This window comes from Humulus lupulus, chromosome 8 (assembly GCF_963169125.1).
Source record: "Humulus lupulus chromosome 8, drHumLupu1.1, whole genome shotgun sequence".
NCBI classification, from domain to species: Eukaryota; Viridiplantae; Streptophyta; class Magnoliopsida; order Rosales; family Cannabaceae; genus Humulus; species Humulus lupulus.
In genome coordinates, this window is record NC_084800.1 from 30,427,993 (window position 1) to 30,451,952 (window position 23,960).

General features: G+C 33.2%; 2 protein-coding genes across 16 annotated transcripts; one reads left to right on the top strand and one right to left on the bottom strand.

The window, feature by feature from the left end:
* The first annotated feature begins 5,894 nt into the window (after positions 1 to 5,894).
* On the top strand, positions 5,895 to 12,816 carry LOC133796617 (agamous-like MADS-box protein MADS3). Of its 2 annotated transcripts, none has more exons than XM_062234213.1 (9): positions 5,895 to 6,168; positions 6,350 to 6,546; positions 9,736 to 9,814; positions 10,799 to 10,860; positions 11,113 to 11,212; positions 11,454 to 11,489; positions 12,034 to 12,075; positions 12,204 to 12,355; positions 12,488 to 12,816. In XM_062234213.1, exons 2-9 carry the CDS (start codon positions 6,365 to 6,367, stop codon positions 12,585 to 12,587), a joined length of 753 nt encoding a protein of 250 aa, XP_062090197.1. In that variant the 5' UTR covers positions 5,895 to 6,168; positions 6,350 to 6,364; the 3' UTR covers positions 12,588 to 12,816. The 2 variants fall into 2 exon arrangements, with proteins under 2 accessions (XP_062090197.1, XP_062090196.1); XM_062234212.1 differs by having other exon boundaries at positions 5,897 to 6,168; positions 11,448 to 11,489.
* On the bottom strand, positions 11,874 to 23,960 carry LOC133796615 (pentatricopeptide repeat-containing protein At2g22410, mitochondrial-like). Of its 14 annotated transcripts, none has more exons than XM_062234208.1 (11): positions 23,649 to 23,960; positions 23,510 to 23,567; positions 20,996 to 21,142; positions 19,578 to 19,614; positions 19,320 to 19,377; positions 18,750 to 18,895; positions 17,816 to 17,911; positions 14,723 to 16,952; positions 13,679 to 14,584; positions 13,433 to 13,504; positions 11,879 to 12,607 (listed from the first exon to the last, which is right to left on the bottom strand). In XM_062234208.1, the coding sequence occupies exon 8, from the start codon at positions 16,822 to 16,824 to the stop codon at positions 15,022 to 15,024; it is 1,803 nt and encodes a 600-aa protein (XP_062090192.1). In that variant the 5' UTR covers positions 16,825 to 16,952; positions 17,816 to 17,911; positions 18,750 to 18,895; positions 19,320 to 19,377; positions 19,578 to 19,614; positions 20,996 to 21,142; positions 23,510 to 23,567; positions 23,649 to 23,960; the 3' UTR covers positions 11,879 to 12,607; positions 13,433 to 13,504; positions 13,679 to 14,584; positions 14,723 to 15,021. The 14 variants fall into 14 exon arrangements, with proteins under 14 accessions (XP_062090194.1, XP_062090192.1, XP_062090190.1 ...); XM_062234207.1 differs by lacking the exon at positions 11,879 to 12,607 and adding an exon at positions 13,075 to 13,349; XM_062234201.1 differs by lacking the exon at positions 11,879 to 12,607 and adding exons at positions 13,075 to 13,349; positions 23,160 to 23,219 and having other exon boundaries at positions 13,433 to 14,584.

The window sequence follows — 23,960 nt, forward strand, 5'->3', positions numbered from 1 at the left end:
ATTAGATGTAGTTCGGGCACACGTATTCGATAGGGGTTTTCATCAAGCTTATGATAAGTGGATTTTTCATGGTTGATGAGAATGAAGACGATGAGATGATTCACGTTGTGGAAGACTTCCTTTTACCAACAACTGAGGAAGTAGAAAGGGATCCCGGTGGGAGTCAGTATTATGACGAGTTATTTGAGGAGATTAAAGCGGAGTTGTATCCTAAATGTGATTGGATTTCATCCCTGAACTTTTTAGCAAAGTTATTGCATCTAAAAGTTAGAGGGAAGATGCCTAACAACATATTTGATGAATTGCTGAAGTTGTTAAAGCTTGCATTTCCTAAGGAAAACAAAATCCTCGGATCGTACTACAAGGTGAAAAAGATATTGAAAAAATTAGGGTTGGGATACGAGTCCATTCATGTGTGTCAGTATGATTGCTGCTTATTTTACAATGAGCATGCATCTAAAGAGACATGTCCAGTATGCAGAAGTAGTAGATGGATTACTTCCGAAATGACGAAAGGAAAAAAAGTGCCACACAAGGTGATGCGTTACTTTCCGTTGACCCCTCGGTTGAAAAGATTATATAGTTCAAGGATTACAGCAAAACACATGATATGGCATCACGCTGGGAAATCAAAAGATGAAGGGGTGATGCGATACTCGGTGGACGGCTCTGCGTGGAAGGACTTTGATGCCAAGCATCCTGATTTTTCAAGGGATCCCAGAAATGTTCGTCTGGGCTTAGCTGCTGATGGATTTAATCCATTTGGCCACATGAACCTTGCATACAGCATGTGGCCTGTGGTGTTGGCAAACTATAATCTGCCACCTTGGTTGTGCATGAAAGACAATTATTTCATGTTGACCCTCCTTATTCCTGGGCCAAAATCACCCGGTAAGGACATGGATGTATTTCTGAGACCATTGGTGGATGAGTTGAAGGATCTGTGGGTTAACGGAGTTGATACAAGAGATAGTACGACCAACAGGATGTTCAAGATGCGGGCAGCCCTTTTGTGGACAGTCAACGATTTTCCAACTCGCAGTAGTTTGTCTGGATGGAGTGGTCAGGGATACAAAGCTTGTCCTACGTGTAATGGGGACATAACTTCCATCCAAGTGATCGGTAAGACATCTTACGTTAGTCACAGAAGATTCTTGCCAAGTACTCATCGAATAAGAAGAGACAAAGAGTTCGATGGAGAAGTTGAGAGAAGACGTCCTTCGAGACGGTTTACTTGTGAGGATATACTAGAACAAGTTAATGCTCTTGCAGCGCAAGTTCCAGGAAAACATGTCCAATTTGGGGGGGTGAAACGTAAAAGAGGAGTAGATGAAGGTAATTGGAGGAAAAGAAGTATTTTTTACGAGCTTGAGTATTGGTGTACAAACAAATTAAAACACAATATAGATGTCATGCATGTTGAGAAGAATGTGTGTGATAGTCTCCTTGGCACCATCTTAGACAATGATAAATCTAAGGACACCACTAATGCTAGACATGATTTGAAAAAGATGGGCGTGAGAGAATTGTGGATTTATGAAGATGATAATGGGAAGCTGATGAAGCAGCACGCTCCTTTTGTGTTAACTCCGGCGCAGAGGCAACAGTTTTGTCAGTTTATAAAAGGAGTTAGATTTCCAGATGGCTTTTGTTCAAATTTGAAGAAGAAAGTGTCTGAGAATGATACAAATATTCTTGGGTTGAAGTCACACGATTGTCATGTGATAATGCAACGATTACTTTCTCTCGGTGTTCGCAAGTTTCTTCCAAAATCTATATCGACCACTATTGCAGAATTGTGTCATTTCTTCAGGCAAATATGTTCGAGGACTTTAAATGTTAAAGATATGGAGGAAGCACAAAATGATCTTATTCAGATATTGTGCAAGATGGAGTTGATTTTTCCTCCAGCTTTTTTTGACATAATTATTCATTTGGTATTATATTTTCCAGAAGAAGATGGAGTTGGTTCGTCTTCTCAGAGTAACACTGCCAATCCTGACCTTCATACACCGCCACAACAGTAGCACCAGCCTCATTCACAGCAGCAATATCAGCCTCCTTCACAACAGTATCAGCCTCCTTCACAGCAGCAGTTCTATCCGCCACAGCAGCTGTACTAGCCTCACCCAATGTATCTGCCACATGTGTCGTCGCAACAACCTCCTCAGTATCAAAACCAATACACTTTTGGACCCTCTTCCCAGTCTCCTCCACTATATTTTAGCTTTACCGATTTTCCAGGAGGCGGGTCGCAGCCACAGCCACAACCTCGAGATCAATTTGGGGACCTCACGCTCGGACGATCATCACATCCACCTTATATTCCTTCACCACCACAGCCACAGCCACAGCCGTCACAGCCACCGCCACCGCCACAGCCGTCGTCCTCACAGCCAAACCAAAATGTTGAAGATGAGGATAATTTCAATATCAATCTTAATGATTTTATTTAGTTACTAGTTTATATATTTGGACTGAATTAATACTTTATTTATTTTTAATGACAATAGCGATATTTACTAGGTTGATAAATATTAAAACTATTTATATTAATTTTAATGTTAGTTATGTTTAAATTAATTAAATGTTTATTTTTATTAAATTATATTATAAATTATTTTTAAAAAATAATTAAATTTAATAAATATTAATTTATTTAAAATTTATTTAAAAAATATTATAAAAACAATATTAGCGGCGAACCCCGCGGCTAATAATAATGACTTTGACGAAGGTATTAGCGGCGAGCTCCACCGCTAATAAATGATTATTAGCGGCGGATGTGTCAGTCCGCCGCTAATAATCATTATTAGCGACAAATATTTAGGCGCAGCGTATTAGCGGCGGATTTAGACCTTATTAGCAGCGGAGTCCCCCGCCGCTAATAGATGAAATTCTTGTTGTGTTGGTTGTAAGTGGGTTTACAAAATTAAATATCGTTCAGATGGTTCAATTGAGCGCTATAAAGCTCGTTTAGTTGCAAAAGGTTATACTTAAGTCGAAGGTATAGATTACCATGATACCTTCGCACCGGTTGCCAAACTAGTTACTGTTCGTCTCCTTCTTTCCATTGCTGCCATTAAAAGTTGGTCTCTGTATCAACTTGATGTCAACAATGCATTTCTCTAAGGAGATCTCAATGAGGAAGTTTATATGAAACTTCCTCCCGGCTTCTCTTGTAAAGGGGAAACTCGTGTTTGCAAATTAAATAAATCTATTTATGGTCTAAAACAAGCATCTCGATAGTGGTTCTATAAATTCTCAACCACACTTACTCGTCATGGTTTTAAACAGTCCATTTCAGATTATAGTCTTTTTACATATATTAACGGCCCCACATTGATTTTTGTTCTTGTCTATGTTGATGATATTATTATCACTGGCAATAATGATGCTGCCATTTCTGAATTCAAACATTTTCTTGCTCAATCATTTTCCATCAAAGATCTTGGCACTCTTAAATATTTTTTAGTTTTTGAAGTGTCGCACTCTAAACAAGGCGTTTTTCTATGTCAAAGAAAATATACCCTTGACATTTTATTTGATTCTGGTATGACTCATTCAAAACCATCTGATTTTCCTATGGAACAACATCTTCGCTTAAGACTAGCAAATGGTACTCCACTTCCTGATCCGACAGTTTATCATCGATTGGTGGGTCGTCTTTTATATCTTACTATCACACGACCAGATATTCAATATGCAGTCAACACGCTTAGTCAATTCATGCAATCTCCTTATTCCACTCATGCTGCTAATAGAGTCGTTCGTTATCTTAAAGGTACTATTGGTAAATGATTATTCCTTTCTGCATCAAGCTCACTTAATCTTGTTGGGTATGCTTATTCTGACTGGGCAAGTTGTCCTACAACACATCGCTCCACCATTGGTTATTTTACCATGTTAGGCTCTAGTCCAATTTCTTGGAAAACCAAGAAACAACCAACTGTTTCTCATTCGTTTGCTGAAGCAGAATATCGCTCACTTGGTTTACTTTCTTCCGAGTTGCACTGGTTAAGATATCTTCTTACCGATCTTGGTATCACTCATTCTCAACCCATTATAGTCCATTGTGATAGCCAAGCTGCAATTCACATAGCTAAAAATCATGTTTTTCATTAACGCACCAAACATATTGAGATTGACTGTCATTGTTCGAGAAAAGACACAACAAGGCCTCCTTTCTCCATCTTACACTCGTTCTAGCGACCAATTGGCAGATATTTTCACTAAATAGTATCTCAGACTACTACGTAAGTTGGGTGTTCTTGAGATTTCAATTCCCACTCCAACTTGAGGGTGGGCGGGGGGGGGGGGGGGGGGGGGGGGGGTGTTGAACGACTAAAAGTCGTTACCTATATTCTAGAATTTTTTTGTTTTATTCAACAAATAATAGTTATAGTTTTCCTAATCAATTGTATATTGTTACGAAGTAAACAAATTTATTTTCTTTTGTATATTTAAATTTTAAATATATCAACTATAAACTATATATATAGTTTGATCATGATTAATAAAAGACAATATTTTCACGTTATCTTTTCTTTACATAGAGTATTGGAATGTCATTTTAATAGAATAGTTTTTCAACCATTTTGGTGGAATGACTATTCCATTTGAAAATGGAAGGAAAGACCATTTCAATGCAAGATTGAAAATAATTTTTTTATCAATTTTTTTTGTTTATATTAATTTTTATTCCATTCTATTTCTATTCATTTTTTCATTCTTATTCCCTTCAACCAAACGACTTCTTAGCTAATTACTACATCAATCTCCACATTGCCCAAATTTCTACATCTTCATGTTTTTGGGAGCCCTAGCCTTCACATATTTGACTACGCACAACTCATCATCGACTTGCGCAACAATGGTATCTCTTATTGTGTGCTGCATGTAACTACTAAAGTTCTTATACCATTACTATGTAATCACAGAACTACCATCTTATTACTATATTATATGTATATATATATATATATCTACATGTTTGACTCTTTTCTATATTATATCATCACTTATAAGCATTTGATGACCATCATGCTACCATATAATTCATGTTACTATATGCATGGACGACTAGACATCACTCTAGAATCCACTCACATGCTCCCCCTCCATTAGATATAATTTCCACCATTGATTATATGGATACATAAATCTTTTTAGGATATATATATATATATGCATGTAATTTTCCCTTTAATTTTTTGGAGTAAATATATTCATCATAAGTGTAATTAAGTTTGCTTTAATATTATTAAAAAAAACACATTATTAATTTCCTATAAAGATTTAGATATCACAAAACTATAACTCAAGTTCTCAGTATCCAAACACATTCAAACTTTTACATTTCTTAACTTAAAAAATTCAACAAATTAATATTGATTAACTTAGCATAAAAAAAACTAATTTGAGACAAAAGCGAACATCATATATATAAATAATATTATGGTTTTGAAAATGCTTTTATAGCAAAAAGCCACATATTTTAAAGAAAATTTGTAATTATTTGAAAAAAAAAAAAGGTGAAAAAAATTAGACTAATTAACCAGTTAGCTAAGCTAATTTGTGATGAACATGGAAGCTAATCAATTACATGACAAAAATAGAAAATTGCAGACCCACCGGCAGTGCTAGCACTCGACATAATTAGTAGTACTACTCGATGGCGATGGCGATGTGATTAATTGTGATCGAGAGAGAGCGTGACACTCACAGTTTCACATCAGCGAGTGTAGAGATAATGTATAGTGAATCTTTTATACTCTTATCTCTGAAGGCAAGTCTGCTAGCTTACTCTCTGCAAAAAGAAAAAGCTTTTCTTATAATTGCTAATGAATTATTTAATTATAATTACTAAAATAAAACTGGAAAAAAGAGAAAGAGGAACAAAGAAGAGTTTGTTGGGTTTTTCCATTTTGTTGTAATAAGAAGATCAAATATTCCATTGTTCACAATTTCTCTCTTTCTCTCTCTCTTGCCCCATCAATATATAACATACATAAAATATCATCATTTTCTATATAAACTCCACCTCTCTAACTCACAGTTCTCTATCATTCCTCAGACTATATAGCTATACCTAGTTATTTGTTCCAAGTACAGCTCCATTTTTGTGCCAACCCAGAACCACAATTTCCCAATCAGAAAAAAAGAAAGGTAAGAAGAAAAGATAGAAATTTCAAAAAAGGAATGTTTATACATATATATATATATAATTATCTATATCATAACAAAATTAAAGTTATCTTAAATTGGTTATAATTTTAATTACATATATATATATATATATTGGTGTGTGTTTTGATGTATGTATATTAATGATGGTGATGATGATCAGAAAACAATATAAGATATGGGAAGAGGGAGAGTAGAGCTGAAGAGAATAGAAAACAAGATCAACAGGCAAGTTACTTTCTCAAAGAGAAGAAATGGTTTGCTCAAGAAAGCTTATGAGCTCTCTGTGCTTTGTGATGCTGAAGTTGCCCTTATCGTCTTCTCTAGTCGAGGCAAGCTCTATGAGTTTGGAAGCGCTGGGTAAATATACACACACACATTATTTTTCTTTCATTTCTTTATTTTTCTATAATATATATACAAACCTAGCCAGATCTGCTGAGATTTCTATATGACCTAATATAAAAAACTCTCTTTGTTCCTCTTCTTCTATTTCTTTTGATTTGTCCAAAAACATTAATTGTTTTCTTAAGTTTAAAGTATATATATTTATGTATTATATACATATATATACACCATTTTAATTATATGTTAAATTTACGTTGTGTTTATCAAATATATATTTATATCTGTTTACGATCATAAGAAATATTTTCTCTTATTAGCTCTTTTTTAGTCTTATAAAACAAAACCCTTGCTTCCTTGCGGATCGTCTTCACAAATACAACTTCCCAAAAAATAATTACCCTAACTTTGTATTTTGGCCTTTTTCGGTTCTTGGTTTAAGACCCTCTTTTTTGGTTGCTTTGCTTATTGATCTTTGATGTGTGAGAATTTTCTTCTCTCTCCATGTTTAATATCTGTACTTGTTAACTGGCCTATATATATTTATAAATTTTTTTCCATTGATATTATATGGTACAATATCTATATCATCTCTCTCTTTTTTTTTTTATGGTGGTGATCTTCTCCTCTTAATCCTGATTTGTATCAAACTAGTTTTTTTTTGTTTCTTTTTTTCATTAATTATTTCTCTTAATTCTTAGCATTTTAGTTTTCTAAAGAAAATCTTCTTCATGATCTTATCGTTCATTTTTATAGCGACTTACATTACGTTTTAGGGATAGTAATAGAGATAGTTGTTACTTAAACCCGGTCTCTAATATGATTATCTGTTCGAGCTGGATCTTCGTTCTGAAATTAATTAAATCTCTTCATTTTCTTGTAGTTTTAAGATTAACTATACATCTTTGATTTTATATTTTGACACAAATTTTATGTCCCTGGTCATCTATTATTTTAATTACTATCTCTCTCCTCTATTATATTAATATGTATTATTCAACTTTACAATCTTTTTCCTGATCTGCATCAAAAATGTTCTGTAAATATGGCTTGACCTAGCTAGCTAGCTAGAGAGTTGTCTCTGACTCTTAGGTCGACTAAGGTATATATCTGTACATGTTGCTCTTTTTTCTTCTTCTTCAGTCTGTGCAGTAGTACTCAATCATTTTTCGGGCTTTCCCTGGATCATGGTTTTTGGATCAGGAAAGACAAGACTGCTTCTAGGTTTTTGTGTGAAAATATCGATAATAAACATCGATCCAACCACAGATAGACACGTTCCATATGTATATGTCATGATCTTTTGAAACCTTGTTCTCAGGCCCCCACTACTAGTTTAGCTTTCTCTCTCTACTGGATTTTGCATATTCATTTTTCATGGCTGGGTTTGGTGATGGAACAGTGCTTTATATATATATATAAAAATATATATAGTAGCTAGTCTGTTAGCTTCTTTCTTTCATGAAAACCCTCCTCTCAATGTACCATATGCATTTCTCCATCCTAATTTGTCCTCTTTCTTTCATTTTGAATCCTAAGAATATCTCTTGGTTTTATCAGTGTTTCTCACAGTACCCACCTCATCAATTATTCCATTCATGTCATCTAACTTGTGTTCTTCTTTAATCCGGGAAACACCAAAAACCCAGTAGTTTCTTGGATTCTCTCTCTCAAGAAAAGAAAAAAAAAAAAAAAAAAAAACGTATATCATATAGTAAAACAAAGCTGCACACACTCACTTGTCACGGTATGATTTGGTTCGTATTCCCATTCATTTTTGCTCTAATTTCAGGCCGTCTATTTTTTCTGCCATTTTATCTCTCCAAAAAGATGCGTGTGTGTGTATATACGGTATACATATACGGTAATTTCTATACATAATATCTGGTCCTCAAATGGGTGGTAGTCTAGAACTCAGTAGTTTCGGGAATATTGTTACACCTTAATTTCTTCAAAATATGTATTATATATTTTTTATTTGTGGTTTTGTTTGAGTTCCACGGAAAATAAGACATTGGACAAAAGGTGAATGAAACAAATAGACGTATATATGGGGGATTTGGAGATGTTGAACAAAGGTTAATTTCCTCAATTATCATTTGCAGTTATCAGGAATTTAAAACACTGGCTCTGTTTGATATTCATTAACCAATACTTAATTAGTCCATATATTATATGTAGTAAGAAATAATGATTTCCGAGCTGCCATAGTCAAAGTCTGGAAAATATGACTGTTTCAGTGACTCTGTACGTATATATTATTATCAGTACATGTACTCATCCATTCAGAGCTTCTTTTTTTTCCCTCTCCATATCTCTGAATGTTCTTTTCAACTAATTAATAGTCTTCTCTCTCCATGTGGCTATCTCTATCTATGTAAATATATATTTATTTGTAAGTATATGTATACTTTTGCATTTTCCACATGTTGTGATGTTCATCTTTTTTTTTTTTTTTTTCAATTTGAAATTTGGATGTATTGTTGTGTGTGTAAGGTAGGATCGCATACAATTATTTTGGTCACATAACTTAAAAGGATAATCTAATTAATCCACCTAATACGATAATTTAATCTCATTAAAAAACTAAAAATAATTTATTCTATTCAATCCTACTAAAAGATACACTTTTATATCCACCTTGTTTTTTTATGTATATAATTTATTGTTGGAAAATTATATATTCATTATTTTTCTATGTTTTCTTTATTATATTAATTTGTCCAATCCTATCCTACTTTCTAAATATGATCTAATTAAGAGTATAATCTACCCATGTGTATATTTAAGTTTTGAATGATAATTATTCCTTTCAAATATATATATATTTATTAATGTATACAAGGGTAGCTTTGCATACCAATCTAGATCTCAGTGTTAATCATTGGTGTTGATATATTCAATTGATGAGTTGTGTAATGAATTCTACATTAAACATTTTATTTACTGATTATCTTATGCAAAGTTCATGACAAGGAAATAATAATACGTATCATTGCTTCACACGTTTATTAAGAAATTTTCTTATTTAGGTATTTTTTTCGACGTTTTGTCCTTTTACTCGTATAGATATGCATAAATATAAATCAATTAATTAAGATAATCATATAAAGTTTGTTCAAGGGTGATGGCTTAATCTTCATAGCGACTATTATATTAATTAATAACTCTATGTAACTAATTGATAACTATTTTTTTTTTCAGTATAGCTAAAACGCTTGAACGATACCAGCGTTGTTCCTACATTCCTCATCATGATAATAGTATTGAAGCAGAGACACAGGTATTATTTGGCAATTGTTATCATCACTATATATACACGGCTGTGTTAAGTAAAATTTTTGTTTTTGAATTTTTTAAACATAAAAGTGGAAAGATAATTTTATTTTTGTTTTTTTGTTTTTAAAAAATAAAAATATGTTTGGTAATTATTTTTGTTTTTTGTTTTTAAAAACAAAAATTAATAAATGTGTTTGATAACTTTTATTTTTATTTTTTATTTAACAATATAAAAATGTCGATTTGAAAAAGAGTAAAAAAAAAAAAAGTTGAAAACTGTTTAAAAAAAATTAAAAATGAAAAAATAATTCTATTTTTAAAATTTAATGAATTTTAATTAAAATTTAAAAAAATAATAAATAAAAATAAAGTTACTAAATATATTTCAGGTTTAATTGTCAAATTTTTAATTAATTAAATAAAAATTTATTTTTTTAGGAGTTACGAATGCCCTGTGTGATAGACTAAAAATCCAATATGAACGTGAACCATGATATATATGCGTACGTTATTATGTTTCGTTCTCTACGCATATATATAAATACTGTTGATATTAAACGAAACATTCTCAGCGAACAGTTAAACTCTGAATTTAGAGCCAGCAATCTATTATTATTCTGATAATTACCTTAGTTATTCTAGCTAATTACTCTAGCCCTCAGCTTATTTGAAATTTATATAGTGAGTAATGAATAGATTTGTCATGTTTTAAAACCATTTATATATATGTTTTTATGTTGTTAGGAAAATGTATCATGAGTGCAAATTTTAGATATAATATCACTAGAGTGTATATATATATATATTTATCGTAGTCACTTTTCTTGAGGCAAGCTTGTACGTAGGAGAGTAATGTCTTTAAATCTTGTTCCACATATAATTAAATAGCTAGCATTTTTATGTTCTTTAACGTAGTATCAGTGTTTATATTATAATAACAAACAGCGTTTTATTCTAAATAGACATTTTTGTTAATTTACGATTGCAGAGCTGGTACCACGAAGTTACAAAATTAAAGACTAAATATGAGTCTCTCCAGCGTACTCAAAGGTGTTATATATACATATATATATGTGTGTGTGTGTGTGCATAATTTTGTTTGCTAATCTCTATTTTATCAGCATTAGATTATTGCTATATATACAGATCTATCCTTAAACTTCTATTACATGTACTATTTTTCAAAATCAATGTAGGTGTGTTTTTTGTAGTTCCTTCCTTTAGATCCCCACCGAAAAAAAATGTGCAAGATCCTCTAATATAAATTTACTAATTTATTAGTTGAGTGAAATTTCTTTTAAGGCATTTGCTTGGTGAAGATCTCGGACCACTTAATGTGAAAGAGTTGCAAAATCTTGAAAAACAACTCGAAGGAGCTCTTGCACAAGCTAGACAAAGGAAGGTATATGCATCTATGATACATTGGATTTAATCTCTTTGAATTCTTTTTTTCCTCATATCATTAGTATTTGGTTAATGTACTATATATATTGGCTAGTTTGATCAAATTTAATGCAACATTCATCGCAGTATACCATGACTACAGTAATATATATATATATACACACACAAAAGGTATTGGAATAAGTAAAAATTAAGTGTCATTTTAGTACACTTTTTGATATTGTTAATCACAGATGCAGATTATGGTTGAACAAATGGAAGACCTGCGGAAAAAGGTGCGTGTGTGGTGATGTATTATTCATTAACTAGTTTCGATATTCTTTTAATTTATATTTGTAGCCGATTGGTAATGTAGGGGCTATAGATATTGGCAATGCAAATCTTATATTTTTTGGCATATATAATGATCGTCTGATAATATAAAAATGGAATGATTTTATATAGGAGGTTAGTACATTGAACTGTGTAAATGTGCGTGTTTATTAATATATACACATGTAGCTTTTAATATATAAGATCTTTAATTAATTAGTACGTAAAATTTCCTTGTGTCGGCTCTATTTTTTGTTACACGGAAGAAGGCAATGAAAGAAAAAAGCTTCTAAAATTTTAAGTAATATATTTTAAAACTATTCTTCTTATTATTAATGGACAATTGTGAAAATGGTAGCATTACTCTTCAATATGTGTTTATAATTAACACACAATATTAATCATTGGATTGGATATCCTAGCTATCTCTTTTAATCAATATAGATATTTTTTTTTACTGTGATCAAATAATTAACTTTTCAATGGTTCTCTGCTTCACTTTGGTAGGAGCGTCAACTTGGAGACCTTAACAAGCAGCTTAAGATTAAGGTTGTGCTAAACACTACACATACACACACATATTATGTATATAGACGTGCTTGTATTATATATAAGTAAATATAAGCATCATATAGTTTGATTAGCTAGTGTGTGATATGTTTGTTTGATTTGATCAGCTTGACGCAGAGGGACAAAACCTGAAAGCCATTCAAAACATGTGGAACTCTAACGTGGCGTCTGGAAGCACCAGCTTTGCTTTGCATACTTCTTCTCAAAGCAACATCACAATGGACTGCCAGCACCCTTCGGAACCCATCTTGCAAATAGGGTAAATAATAAAGTGACCAGTCCTTGTTTCAATGCGTAGTTATTTGATAATTAATTAGGGTTGCCAAATTAAGGATGATCAAGTATAATAATTTGTGTTTTAACGGTACTTGCCTTGTTTCATTTTGAACAGATATCATCAGTATGTCCCAGCTGAAGGAACATCCAATAGTATTATACCAAAGACCTTGTCTGCTTCTGAGACTAACTTCATGCAAGGATGGGTTCTTTGAGCGCCACTACATATTTGGGCCTGAAAGAAAAAAACAATACAACTTAAATCTAGCACTTAACTAAATGCACCTATGGTTTTCGTATTATTATTTAATTACAATTATGATATTCTACGTACCGACTCATTACTACTAATTGCAAGGCATGACTTTGTGAACCATCACCGTTTTGGTTTTTATTTGTGGTATGTAATTCCAACAATATATAAATATATATATCATATATATATACAGCGTGAAGTATTTAAGTCATGGGATGAGGATGCAAGAATCCTACGAGGATTCCCTCCTAAAGAGACAATATTATATATGTTGTCTTAGATAATAGACACTATATATGTTTGCAATGTAGTATAAGTTTTCATGGATGAAAATGAATATGCTTATTTATGCAACTTTGTTAATATATTTCTCATCATTCGGACATTAGTTGTGCATATAAAAATAGATAATATCAGATTTTTCAAAAATCAAGACTAACTGTAGATAATTAGAAAATGTAAGCATATACCGAATGTGCTTAATACCATATCCATCCATAAGATACAAATTACAAGGCTAGCAGCATATACCCTATTCACTAAATTCTCATCTTCTGTACCAAATTAACTGGAAGTTTCAATTTGATATACAAGATGAAGAATCAAGGACAACGGCATACCACTCCTACAAAATTTGATCTACATATAAGCGACATAAACATAAAATCCCACAAAGAAGAAAAATTCTCTACAGTATCGCCACATCCAGGTAATCCCCAATCTAAACATAAAAGCCGCCTGTTAGAAATTGGAAGCAAATATAGGTTTGAATATATAAAGCTACAAGAAGAATAATCTCTTTACCTGAAACCCAAGTTCAGCTAATGCTTTGCCATCATCTAATCTTCCATTTCCATAGGAGAATGTCATCCCCGCCTTTATGAAGCAATTGTGATTAATCAGCAGAATTTCATCATAGGTTCCCCAGTAATGTAACATCAAAAGAGCCCAAATAAATTTAATCAATTTCTTCATTTATTATAGAACACTAAGATAGGTTTGTAGCAATATTTGGGTCAGTCATAGTAGCAAATTATAAACTTCAGTTACCACCAGGGTCTTTGCTTCACCCAGTCTTTCACGTCTCCGTACTGCAAGCTGCTTTGGGTCCTCATCAACAAGCTGCTGCCTTGCCACCTGATTTATCTGCGGAGTTGGAGTGGACTTGAGCCCGAACGCCTCCTGGATGTCCGACCAGGCACCCAAAAGACCTTCCCACAGGCTCTAATCCAATGGACAAACTTGCCTGCCATTGAAGCCACTTGGGAAGATTTCAAGATCATTCAAGAACAATATCCTCATTTCCACCTTGAGAACAAGGTGAAACTTTGGTCAGGGGTATTGATAGGCCCCTAATTACATATGTTTACACTAGGAGAGAGAAGGGGAAGAAGAGTGACAAGTTGGCACCTGATGGGAATAATGTAAAAGTTAGTTAAAGGGGAGTGACTTGAGTAAGGTGAGGTGTAGGATACTCTGATGTACCGAGGGAAATAGTTTATCTAGAGGAATGTTCATTTTAGGTGTGTGAAGAATATTGGTGTGAGTTGTGACTTTTGGAGAGAAATAGGCTCTCGAAATCCTATTATTTCCATAATACGGTGATTGATATCTTCCATTATTTCCATAATACAGTGATTGCTATCTTCCATTTTCTGGGTATTTTGCCTCTGTTCTTACCATTTATGCAGGTCATTCCTATCACTTTCCTTGGAATCTTTGAATCTTTTTTAACAAATATCTTAAATAGGATGTAAGTAAAGATGTGGAGGAGATACAAAATGCTACGGGTTCCAACATTGATGTGAGCTTTTCATTGTGTTGGTTCTAAGAAAACCATGTCAACAGCTTTGAATGCTACTCATTCAGGTGGGAAAGTTTGCCTCATTGGGTTATCTAAGAGTAAGATGTCTGCCCCCATTACCCATGCTACTGGTAGGTGGTAAGCTATTACCCCTGTTTGCAACCAAACAAGGCTCAAATCATTATTTGGACTGCGATCAAACATGTTCTTTTTCTTTACAAAATATTAATTTCATATTTGTTTTGTAACAGGGAAATTGATATCATTAGCAAATTTCATTATAGGAATACCTGGCCACACTGCATCGAGTTGTTAAGGACTTGTAAGATTGATGTAAAGCCACTGATAACTCACAATTTGGGTTCTCACAAAAAGAGATCGATGTTGCTTCTGAAACTAGTGTTGATGGAGTAATGCCATTAAGATTATGTTTAATCTCTAGGAACTCACCAAATTAGTTTTCAGAATAACTCCATTAGCACTGACATCTTTGTTTCCACCCAACTCCACCACATTATCTGAATTGATGTGCCAAATTCGTACTTGTATGTGTAACTTTCCTTTGTCGAATAAAATGTTGATCTAATTATTAATTTGATGTTAAACCATTGACTTCGATGGAGCTATAACCAAATGACTTCTGCACATTATTCTTGTTCATCAATTGTCTCATTTTTTCAACATCATCCCATCTCTCAATACCAGCATAAGTACTTGATGAAAGAACATAATTCCCACTATTGCAAGGATCCACTTCAAGAAGCTTCTTTGTAACAACCTCCGCTAGGGCCACATTTCCATAAAGTTTACAAGCATTCAACAAAATTCTCCAAACAATAGCATCTGGAACTACAGGCATTTTGATTATAAAGTCGTATGCCTTCTCAAGATAGCCAGAGCGGCTCAAGAGATCCACAACACACCCGTAGTGTTTCATTTCTGGTTTGAGTCCATAAACCTTTTCCATAGTTTGAAAATAGTTTAACCCCTTATCTACCAATCCTGTGTGAGCGCAGGCTAGAAAAATCCCAACAAAGGTTCCGTGAGTTGGTTGTCTGCCCTCTTTTAACATTTGCGAGAAGATTTCAAGTGCCAAATTTGCAAAACCATTCACGGCAAGACCTGAAATAATTGAAGTCCATGACACTGAGTCTTTCGTTTTCATCTCCTGAAACACTTTTAACGCCTTCTCAGCCACTCCACATTTGCAATACATATCGACTAAAGCGTTTCCAACCCAAATATCAGCTCTCACACCATGAGTAAATATGTATTCATGGATAGCCTCTCCAACATCCAGTGACCCCAGATGAGCACAAGCTGAAATCACACTAGCTATCGTTATTTCATCTGGTTTCACCTTAGCTGCCATCATTTCTTGAAAAAGTCTCACTGCTTCAGTATGTCGGTTAGCTTGAGAGTAGCCAGTGATCATAGCAGTCCACGATACCACATCCCTTTTGGGCATCTCATTGAAAAGTTCCCTTGCAATAACTAAATTCCCTACCTTTAAATATCCCACAATCAAAGCATTCCATGAAACAATGTTCCGTTCACGCATTTGATCAAATACTTCCCGCGCTAACATCACCAAGCTACGCCGTCCGTACATATCGATTATTGTGTTTCCCAAGAAAACATCCACATTAACATGATTAGCCTTTATATGTTTCACTAAAGAGTCTGCGACTCCATATTGGCCCAAGTAACTACATGCTAAAATAACTTTCATCATTGTCACAGAATCAGGCCTCACATCTGCCACCTGCATTGTCTCAAAAAGACCCAAAACGTCCTTAAACCGATTCCATTTCGTATACCCACAAATCAATGAGTTCCAAGAGACCAAATCTCTCTCAGTCATTTCGTCGAACAGTTTCTGCGCAAAATCCAATTTACCACATGAAGAATACATATGAATGAGAGCATTTCCAACAAAAAGATAGGTCTCAAAACCAAGTTTCACAGCATGAACGTGAATCTTTTGGCCATGTAAAACATCATAAACTCTAGCACAAGCCCTGAGAACAAAAAGAAAGGTAAGATTGTCCCCAATCAATCCTTGGCTATACATACGGTTATGCATGTCAATAGCTTTCCTCGGCTGGTCGCTCTGCGACAGTCCACGGATCATATTATTCCAAACAAACAAAGTGGGTCGCTCGATAAGGTCAAAAACTAAATGGGCTTTGTCCAAATTTAGAAGAGATAAAGCATAGGCTTTGATAACCTCAGAGACTGAATATGGATCTTTGTGAAGATTTCCTCTGATTAAGCGAGCGTGGAGCTCCTTGATGGAGCTTATGGACATTAAATTCTTAGGTTGATCCAGAGCAAATGAAGCGTAGCACCGTGTAATGGGTCTTGCAAGTTTCATATCTTTGCAGGACATGATTGAACACTGGCTCTCTACACTAGATTAGTAGATTTTGTGTAGGAGGTTCGGAGCAGACAACGTATAGTATAAGACAAATCTTACAAAGATCAAGCCCAAACCATTGGCTGGGATATCACATGAAACTGCAAAAAATAAGTTAAAAAGAAGAATATAATCTCACGCATACAATAAGAGAGAGAAATAAAGAGGGTTTATACTTCAGATTGAATTAAGCCACCAAGTAAACTAAACATCACTGCATCAAACCTTGTTATTCTATAATTTAAAAAGCTCATTTTTCCCCCTTATGGAAAATTCTCCTCTTATTAACTCAAAGAAAACTAACCTTGACCTTGAGTATCTAAAAAAACCCACAATTTACTCAAAGCAAATTACCAACAATCGTGAACTAAAAACACTAAATTGTCTGAAAATAAACAATTGGGCAACAAAAGCTTCATTGCGAACAGAACTTTGCAGATACAATCAACCACGTATCATGTTATGCTGTCCTTCACATAAATTCCAAGCACAACAATCAACGGCTTCCATGTAAATCGAAAAGTTTTTGAAACCTATCACATTCTTAACATTAATTCTTGTAGATTCATAGAATCCTGATAGAAATCATACTGTTCAAACATATTCTCTTAGTGACTCTGTTATGAGGTTCTTTGTCATAGCAGCACCTAATTACTCTATTGCTTGAATTTTCATTGAGTTTCAAAACAACTGTATCCTCTAGAAACATCTTTTGATTATTAGTTATAAAAATTCAGTATAGTGACCAAGAAAACACATCTGCACATGTCACGTATGACAAAAAATTCACGAAATAATTCATCATACTATATGCCTGCCCAGAAAAGAAGAGATGCACATTTCCAACCTTAATGAATAAAAAAAGTAGAATCACATACATCATCAATTACCAAAAGACACACATAAAAAGGCACACTTGTTGTGTACCATTCACACCAGAGGAGGGATGAACAGAGAAACACACCTCTCTCACCAAAAAACGAGCATGTTTATCTGGATACACAAAAGCATACGACAGATTTGCATTCCTTCTCCTTGCTGCTGGTGCTACCTCTTTAACCTGTCCAAAAAGGCCATAATAATTAGAATGATGGAAAGATTAAAAGATAGTCCACAAAGAAATTTGGGAAATATGATAAGTGAAAATAATAATGACACACGCGGATGAAGTTTATTCAGCAGTTTTCTTCAGTCTAAATCAGGAGTTTCCTATTTCTAAGTCTTACAATATATCGAACTAGGTATATACACTACTAAAAAATTGACCACAGTTTTAATATGCGGTAAGAACATTCATACAACAGTTCTGATATTGTTGTATCATGCATTGTAGTGCCATGTACCAGTAAGAGACAACAATTCAAATAAAATTGTCATTTCATGTACCACAAGGGACGGCAGTTTCTGTGCAAATGTTGTCTCCTGCAGTACATGATACAACAATTTATGGACAACCTATGGTAACATGACACAATAGTTTTTAAGCAACTGTCGTGCCATATGGTACACGACACAGCATAATATTGTGAACTAATGTACCATACACTACTACAACATATGATATATAATATAACATTCTCAAATTTTTAAATAAATTCAAATTTGATTAAATATTAATAAGAAAATTATATATGCAACTAAATCATTCATTGTCCTCTAAGGAAATGTAACAATATTAATCTCAAATTACTACTCTAAATCTCATGAAAAAATAAGTCTCAAAATAAAAATAAAAAACAAATACATACTAAAACTCAAATCACCTCTAAGTCCTAATAACAATCTAAATATTTCAATCCTCTATTAACTATGTCTCTATTAATTCTGTCTTGATGAATCTTACAAATAATATCACTCTAAAATTGTTCAAATTTTACATTATTCATAAAAGGACAAACCAAATGGTGTATGAGAAGCATGTGTGAAGCGTGCCCCCTCGACAAAAAGCATCGGACTGCTATAAATATAATCCCAGAAGTTCTCCTTGGCTGTCCAGTGACATATATTGTGCCATTATCCATCTGGTTTCTGAATCCATGTAAGACTGCAACAAAAATATTCAGAACATCACAAACCAAAACACTTGTCCTACAAGGAATTAAATTTTACACATTTCTGGTAGCAGGCATGCATAAATACATAATATAATTTCCGTCATAATTAACCTGCTTGAACATTGACTATACAGTATGAGTGCATGCATTAAATTTTTTGGCAGACTAAATATTTGTTTAGATGTAGAAGATAATCTAATAGAAGCAAATTTTTGTCATTAAGTCTTTGCAAGTTTGTACCATAGCTATAAAAAATAAATTCAAACAAGATTGCCATGCAACTAAATAAACAGGAAATCACATCTCTTTTCCACCTTGTTCTCTTAGCTCTCAAATTTCCTATTATGATTCATGAACTTGTTCTGTAAGAGCCACACTAAGAGAATTTAAAACATATATATTATTGTCTCTTACCTACACAACTCTTTATAACATCGCCTCTAAATCCAAGAAGGCTGACCTCTCCATTATCCTATTACACAACAAGTAATAAAAGTTACATTATCAGATATTGAATGCACAAACAATCAATACCCTTGGCAATTATGTGATCATATTATAATGTCAATAAACATAAACCTACATCATAAGGGGCAGAGAGGCAATTGCATTGCTTCCATAACTTTATACCACTTATTAATATCTATTGCAAGAAGTTGGAGCGTTCTTTACCTTCACAGGTAGTATAACCAAAATTAGTTTGGCTCCTCTGCAATAACAAAATATATGCTTCGTTTCAGGCAGCATTCAGTAATAAATTCATTACTTCAAACACCAAACAATCACAAAAAAACAGAAACAAAGAGATCCATTACTTTAAACTTGGAAGGTAAAAAGAAAACTCATGAATCTGAATTACACTAAACCTTTACCAATTCAAACATAGAACACAATTTCATTTATTCAACTTGTGTAACATTTTATTGTAAAATTCCACATGAACCATTGAGTTAAATTCATGGTATGAATCTGAAACATAAATAACTTTCATTTATTCTCACTTGCTACTACTCTTTGCAAAACTAAAAGACGAAAAAGAACAACACAGTGACATATTGAGGCATTTTAACCAACATGTTATGTGCAAACCAAGAGAAAGAAAACTAGCAGGTAATGTCATAAATCAATTGCAAAGTAATGAAAATGTGTATATATGTGGCAAAGAATAGACATGCAATTATTTGATTACCCTGGTAGCCTAAGAAGTATAGAGGAAAGAAAAAATTCAAAACATGCCTAAAATCAGTTCGAAGATCTAGATTCTCCCTCAGAACATCATTACCACAAAGCTGAACCATAAGCCTAAATCCAATAACATAAATAAAAATCCCCAAATTATATAACAAACAAAATACATTCTCAGTCACAAGAAATAGATAAGGAAAAACATAATGCTAAATATTATACTTAATAACGATAAAAAAAGAAGGATTATCACTAATAAATACAAATAACATGTGATATTAAAAAAAAATAAACCCAAATCAAGTATCCATAAATATACAACATGATATATAAAAAAACAGCTGTAGTTATGGCATTTGACTAGATATTGATGATGAAAAAAGATACTATGACTAGAAGCCTATTTGTGATTTTGTTTTTTTTTTTTTTCATTACTACAGAAAAGGCTTTTTAGGACTAGCATTGCGAGTTCTAAAAAAATTTTTAGGACTCGCGAGACACGAGTCCTAAAAGAATGTTTTTAGGCGAGTCCTAAAAAATCCCGTTGAGTGCCTTTAAGTAAGATTTTAGGACTCGCGTTGTAAGTCCTAAAAAAATCGAGTTGAGTGCTTTTAAGTAATTTTTTAGAACTCGCAATGCATGTCCTAGAAGATCTCGTTGAGTGTCTTTAAATTAAGATTTTAGGACTCGTTTTGCATACCCTTAAAAGTAAATTTAAAAAAAAATGCAACTACAATTTTCATTTTGATTTAAAAAAATATATCCCTTTGAGTGTCGAAAATGTATTAAAAGAAATTTAAAAAGAAAATACTAAAAAAATGGCAAAAAAATTTTGCGAAAGAAATTTAAATTTATCAACATGTATTGTTACAAGCTAGCTATATCATCATTCATTTTGCTCTAACCAATTGTAAAAATGACATCGCCCATTCTTCTCGAACTTCTGCTCTCCTGTTGTTCCAGTGCTTCCAATGAAAACGAGTCCCTTGGGTATTTAAACTGCAAGGACTGGGCAATGCGCTCTTCTCCAACCACTGAATCTTTCACAAACCCTACATGCAAAATTAACAAACTCTTATCAGGTAAAGTGAAGAAGCAATACCATATCCCAACTCTAAAAGAAATATCCATAATTAAACAAGTAATTATGTAAAACCTAAATCAAAGAAAAGAAATTATAACTTTCTATCACTGTAGACAAGTCAGGTTTCCACTATAATCTTCAGTGAACTAGAATGGTGTTATCCATCTCTCATTGTAATCTGGATATCTAAATTTAATAGAACATATACTTTTTTTCAGAATCTACATGTAATTTTTAACCGTTCTACTCTTCAGCTACAGTAATAATTCAACCATCTTGACTATTATAATATTATACCCACAAAATTACATTACATGGACTCATACCAATTTTAATGAAAGTTATATTATTTAGAGCACGTACTAAGTTTCCTATATTTTTGTTGGTGATGCATCTGCAGCATGAGATGAGTTTACATAGTCTTCCCAAAAGGCAATAAAACCATAATTGAATGATAGCATATTCATTTTATATTCCCTTGGCCAACAAAATCAACAGCCAAATATCTGCAACTAGAGCATATGGTACAGCCAAATATTTGCAACTAGAGCACATGGTTTTTTTCGAGTAGTTTTTGTACTTTTTACAGTTTCAGCATACAATAAATACATCATCAAATGCTCCCATTTAATTTAATAGATTAAAGAAAAACAATAACAAAAAGAACTAATCCAAGAGGATTCATCAAATGCATGTAAATTGTTCAGAAGTAAACTGAAATCTTTGATGCAAATGAAAAATCAAAATGTCAACTAAGAAGATTCATGCAAAAGCTAAACCAATTGTTATTCCTCACGCAAGCCAAAGCAATCTTAACAAATAACATCAACACATGGATTACAAATTATAGAAAAATAATAACAAATAATGTTGTTTAGACAAATAAAAGGTTCATGAAACAAAACCATAAAACTTGTTACCATGGCAAATATAATTAATCAACACTCCAAACTTTCAAAAAGATTGTTTATGAAAACAACACTCCCAGTATCTAAAAGAATTTCAAAACAATACAGTGAAGATTCTAAATAAATATGAGAAGTTTCCCATTCATTTTACTTATGTAAGACACAATAGGAAGAGAGCGTAACATGTTAAATTGTATTACCATGCTCAGGGGATGCTTAAGTCTCCTAGGGGCTTTTTGAGTATTGTAAAGTGACTTTGGCTAGTTACAACATTGCCATTCGATTAAGGCTTAGTTTTTGCTGCTAAGAGTTTGTCTAAGGCTTGTAATAGGGGAAAACTAAAAAAAATAAAATGAAATCTAGATCAAAAGAAAATTCAAATTTATCACTCTGCAACTAAAACTGAAATAATACATAATTAAATGCCCCTAGTGGCTACCATGAATCCAAATAAATATATATTATCAAACAATAAATAACTAAATAGATAATATATATATAGGTGGTACATGAAAAAGCCAGTGGTTATAATCAACCGCATATTTACACAAACAGTGCATGCCCCAATAAAACAACCAAAATCATTATCTGAACCAACATTGCAGTCAATCCGTTATTATATGTCAATCTAAGGCAATTTATATTTTCTACACCTACCACCATCCTCTAGAAACTTATCCTAGATTCTTTTGATACTAGGTCCTACAGCCAAACCACACATATCAATAAGGTAGGAAATTCTATTATAGTGTAATTATATATATGTCCTTTGTAGATCACCATAATAGGATTACATGTAATGAAAACCTCATCCATATTGAATGTCCAACTAAAGCAAATATGACCAAATAAGGAGAGTCCAGTACATATATGCTAGGCTGATGAACAATCTGTACCCAAAAAACAAAATAGTTTTGAATAAAATTCAAGGAACTAGAATCTAAAACTTTTCATTAGGAGATATAAATATCTTAAAATGCATATAACCTAAACATGAATCCTAAGAGTAAAGCATGTTTATGCACCCTCAATTTTGCTTGACAATAGAAAGGAAATCAAACACAAAAACTACTTCACCTTGAAACCAGCAAACACCAGGCAGAGGACCTACTGTTGCTCTCTTATTCTTCCCTTGCACTTAGTAAACAAAACTCAACAAAATAATTTTTGGGTTCAACTTAAATATCAGTCCAGACAAAATCTTAATTACATCTTACTAGGAAAGTAAGAGGACGCAATTTGATGAATGGAATTAATCAAAGCATATTACATTAGGAACCCCAACAACCATAACAAGCAGATTTGGCTCTTTGAAAATCGCTTCTTCAATTTACACTCCACCAGCTCAAGAAGCATCGGTATATACACGCATATACATTACACACCATTAAAATCAACAGAACAGGAAAGCAAAATAGAAGTCTTACTGTGTGCACTTATGGGAATACAATCTTGTTGGAACGATTCAAAATGACGAACCCATTTCTACAGAAACGAAGTCCAACAAACAGAAATAAGAATAATGGATAATACATAAATAAATAAAAAATGAAAATGACTACCAACATGATATTGGGATTGGCAAGGTCCTTCTTATTGAAATCAATAACAGATCGTTTGCCGGAGAGGTGAGATTGAAGGTCCTGGTTGGCACCACTTGCAGCCGTCGCCGAGAAGAACACAACCGAACCCCTGCGTCGCCGTCGCCGTCGCCGTCGCCGAGAAGAACCCAGCCGAGCTCCTGCGTCGCCGTTGCCGTCGCCTCCTTTTTTCCTTGTTATTTGTGGTGTTGAAAGAAAATGAAACCTAATCCTTAGCTAAAAGACCCAATTCGAATTCTTCATCAGAATATATATATATATATATGTCTCTTATCTT

Excerpts from the sequence above, each read along its gene's own strand:
- LOC133796617 (XM_062234212.1), top strand. The coding sequence starts at position 6,365 with ATGGGAAGAGGGAGAGTAGAGCTGAAGAGAATAGAAAACAAGATCAAC. Across the intron at positions 9,815-10,798 it reads GTATTGAAGCAGAGACACAG|AGCTGGTACCACGAAGTTAC; the intron begins GTATTATTTGGC and ends TTACGATTGCAG. Across the intron at positions 10,861-11,112 it reads TCTCTCCAGCGTACTCAAAG|GCATTTGCTTGGTGAAGATC; the intron begins GTGTTATATATA and ends ATTTCTTTTAAG.
- LOC133796615 (XM_062234210.1), bottom strand. The coding sequence starts at position 16,824 with ATGTCCTGCAAAGATATGAAACTTGCAAGACCCATTACACGGTGCTAC.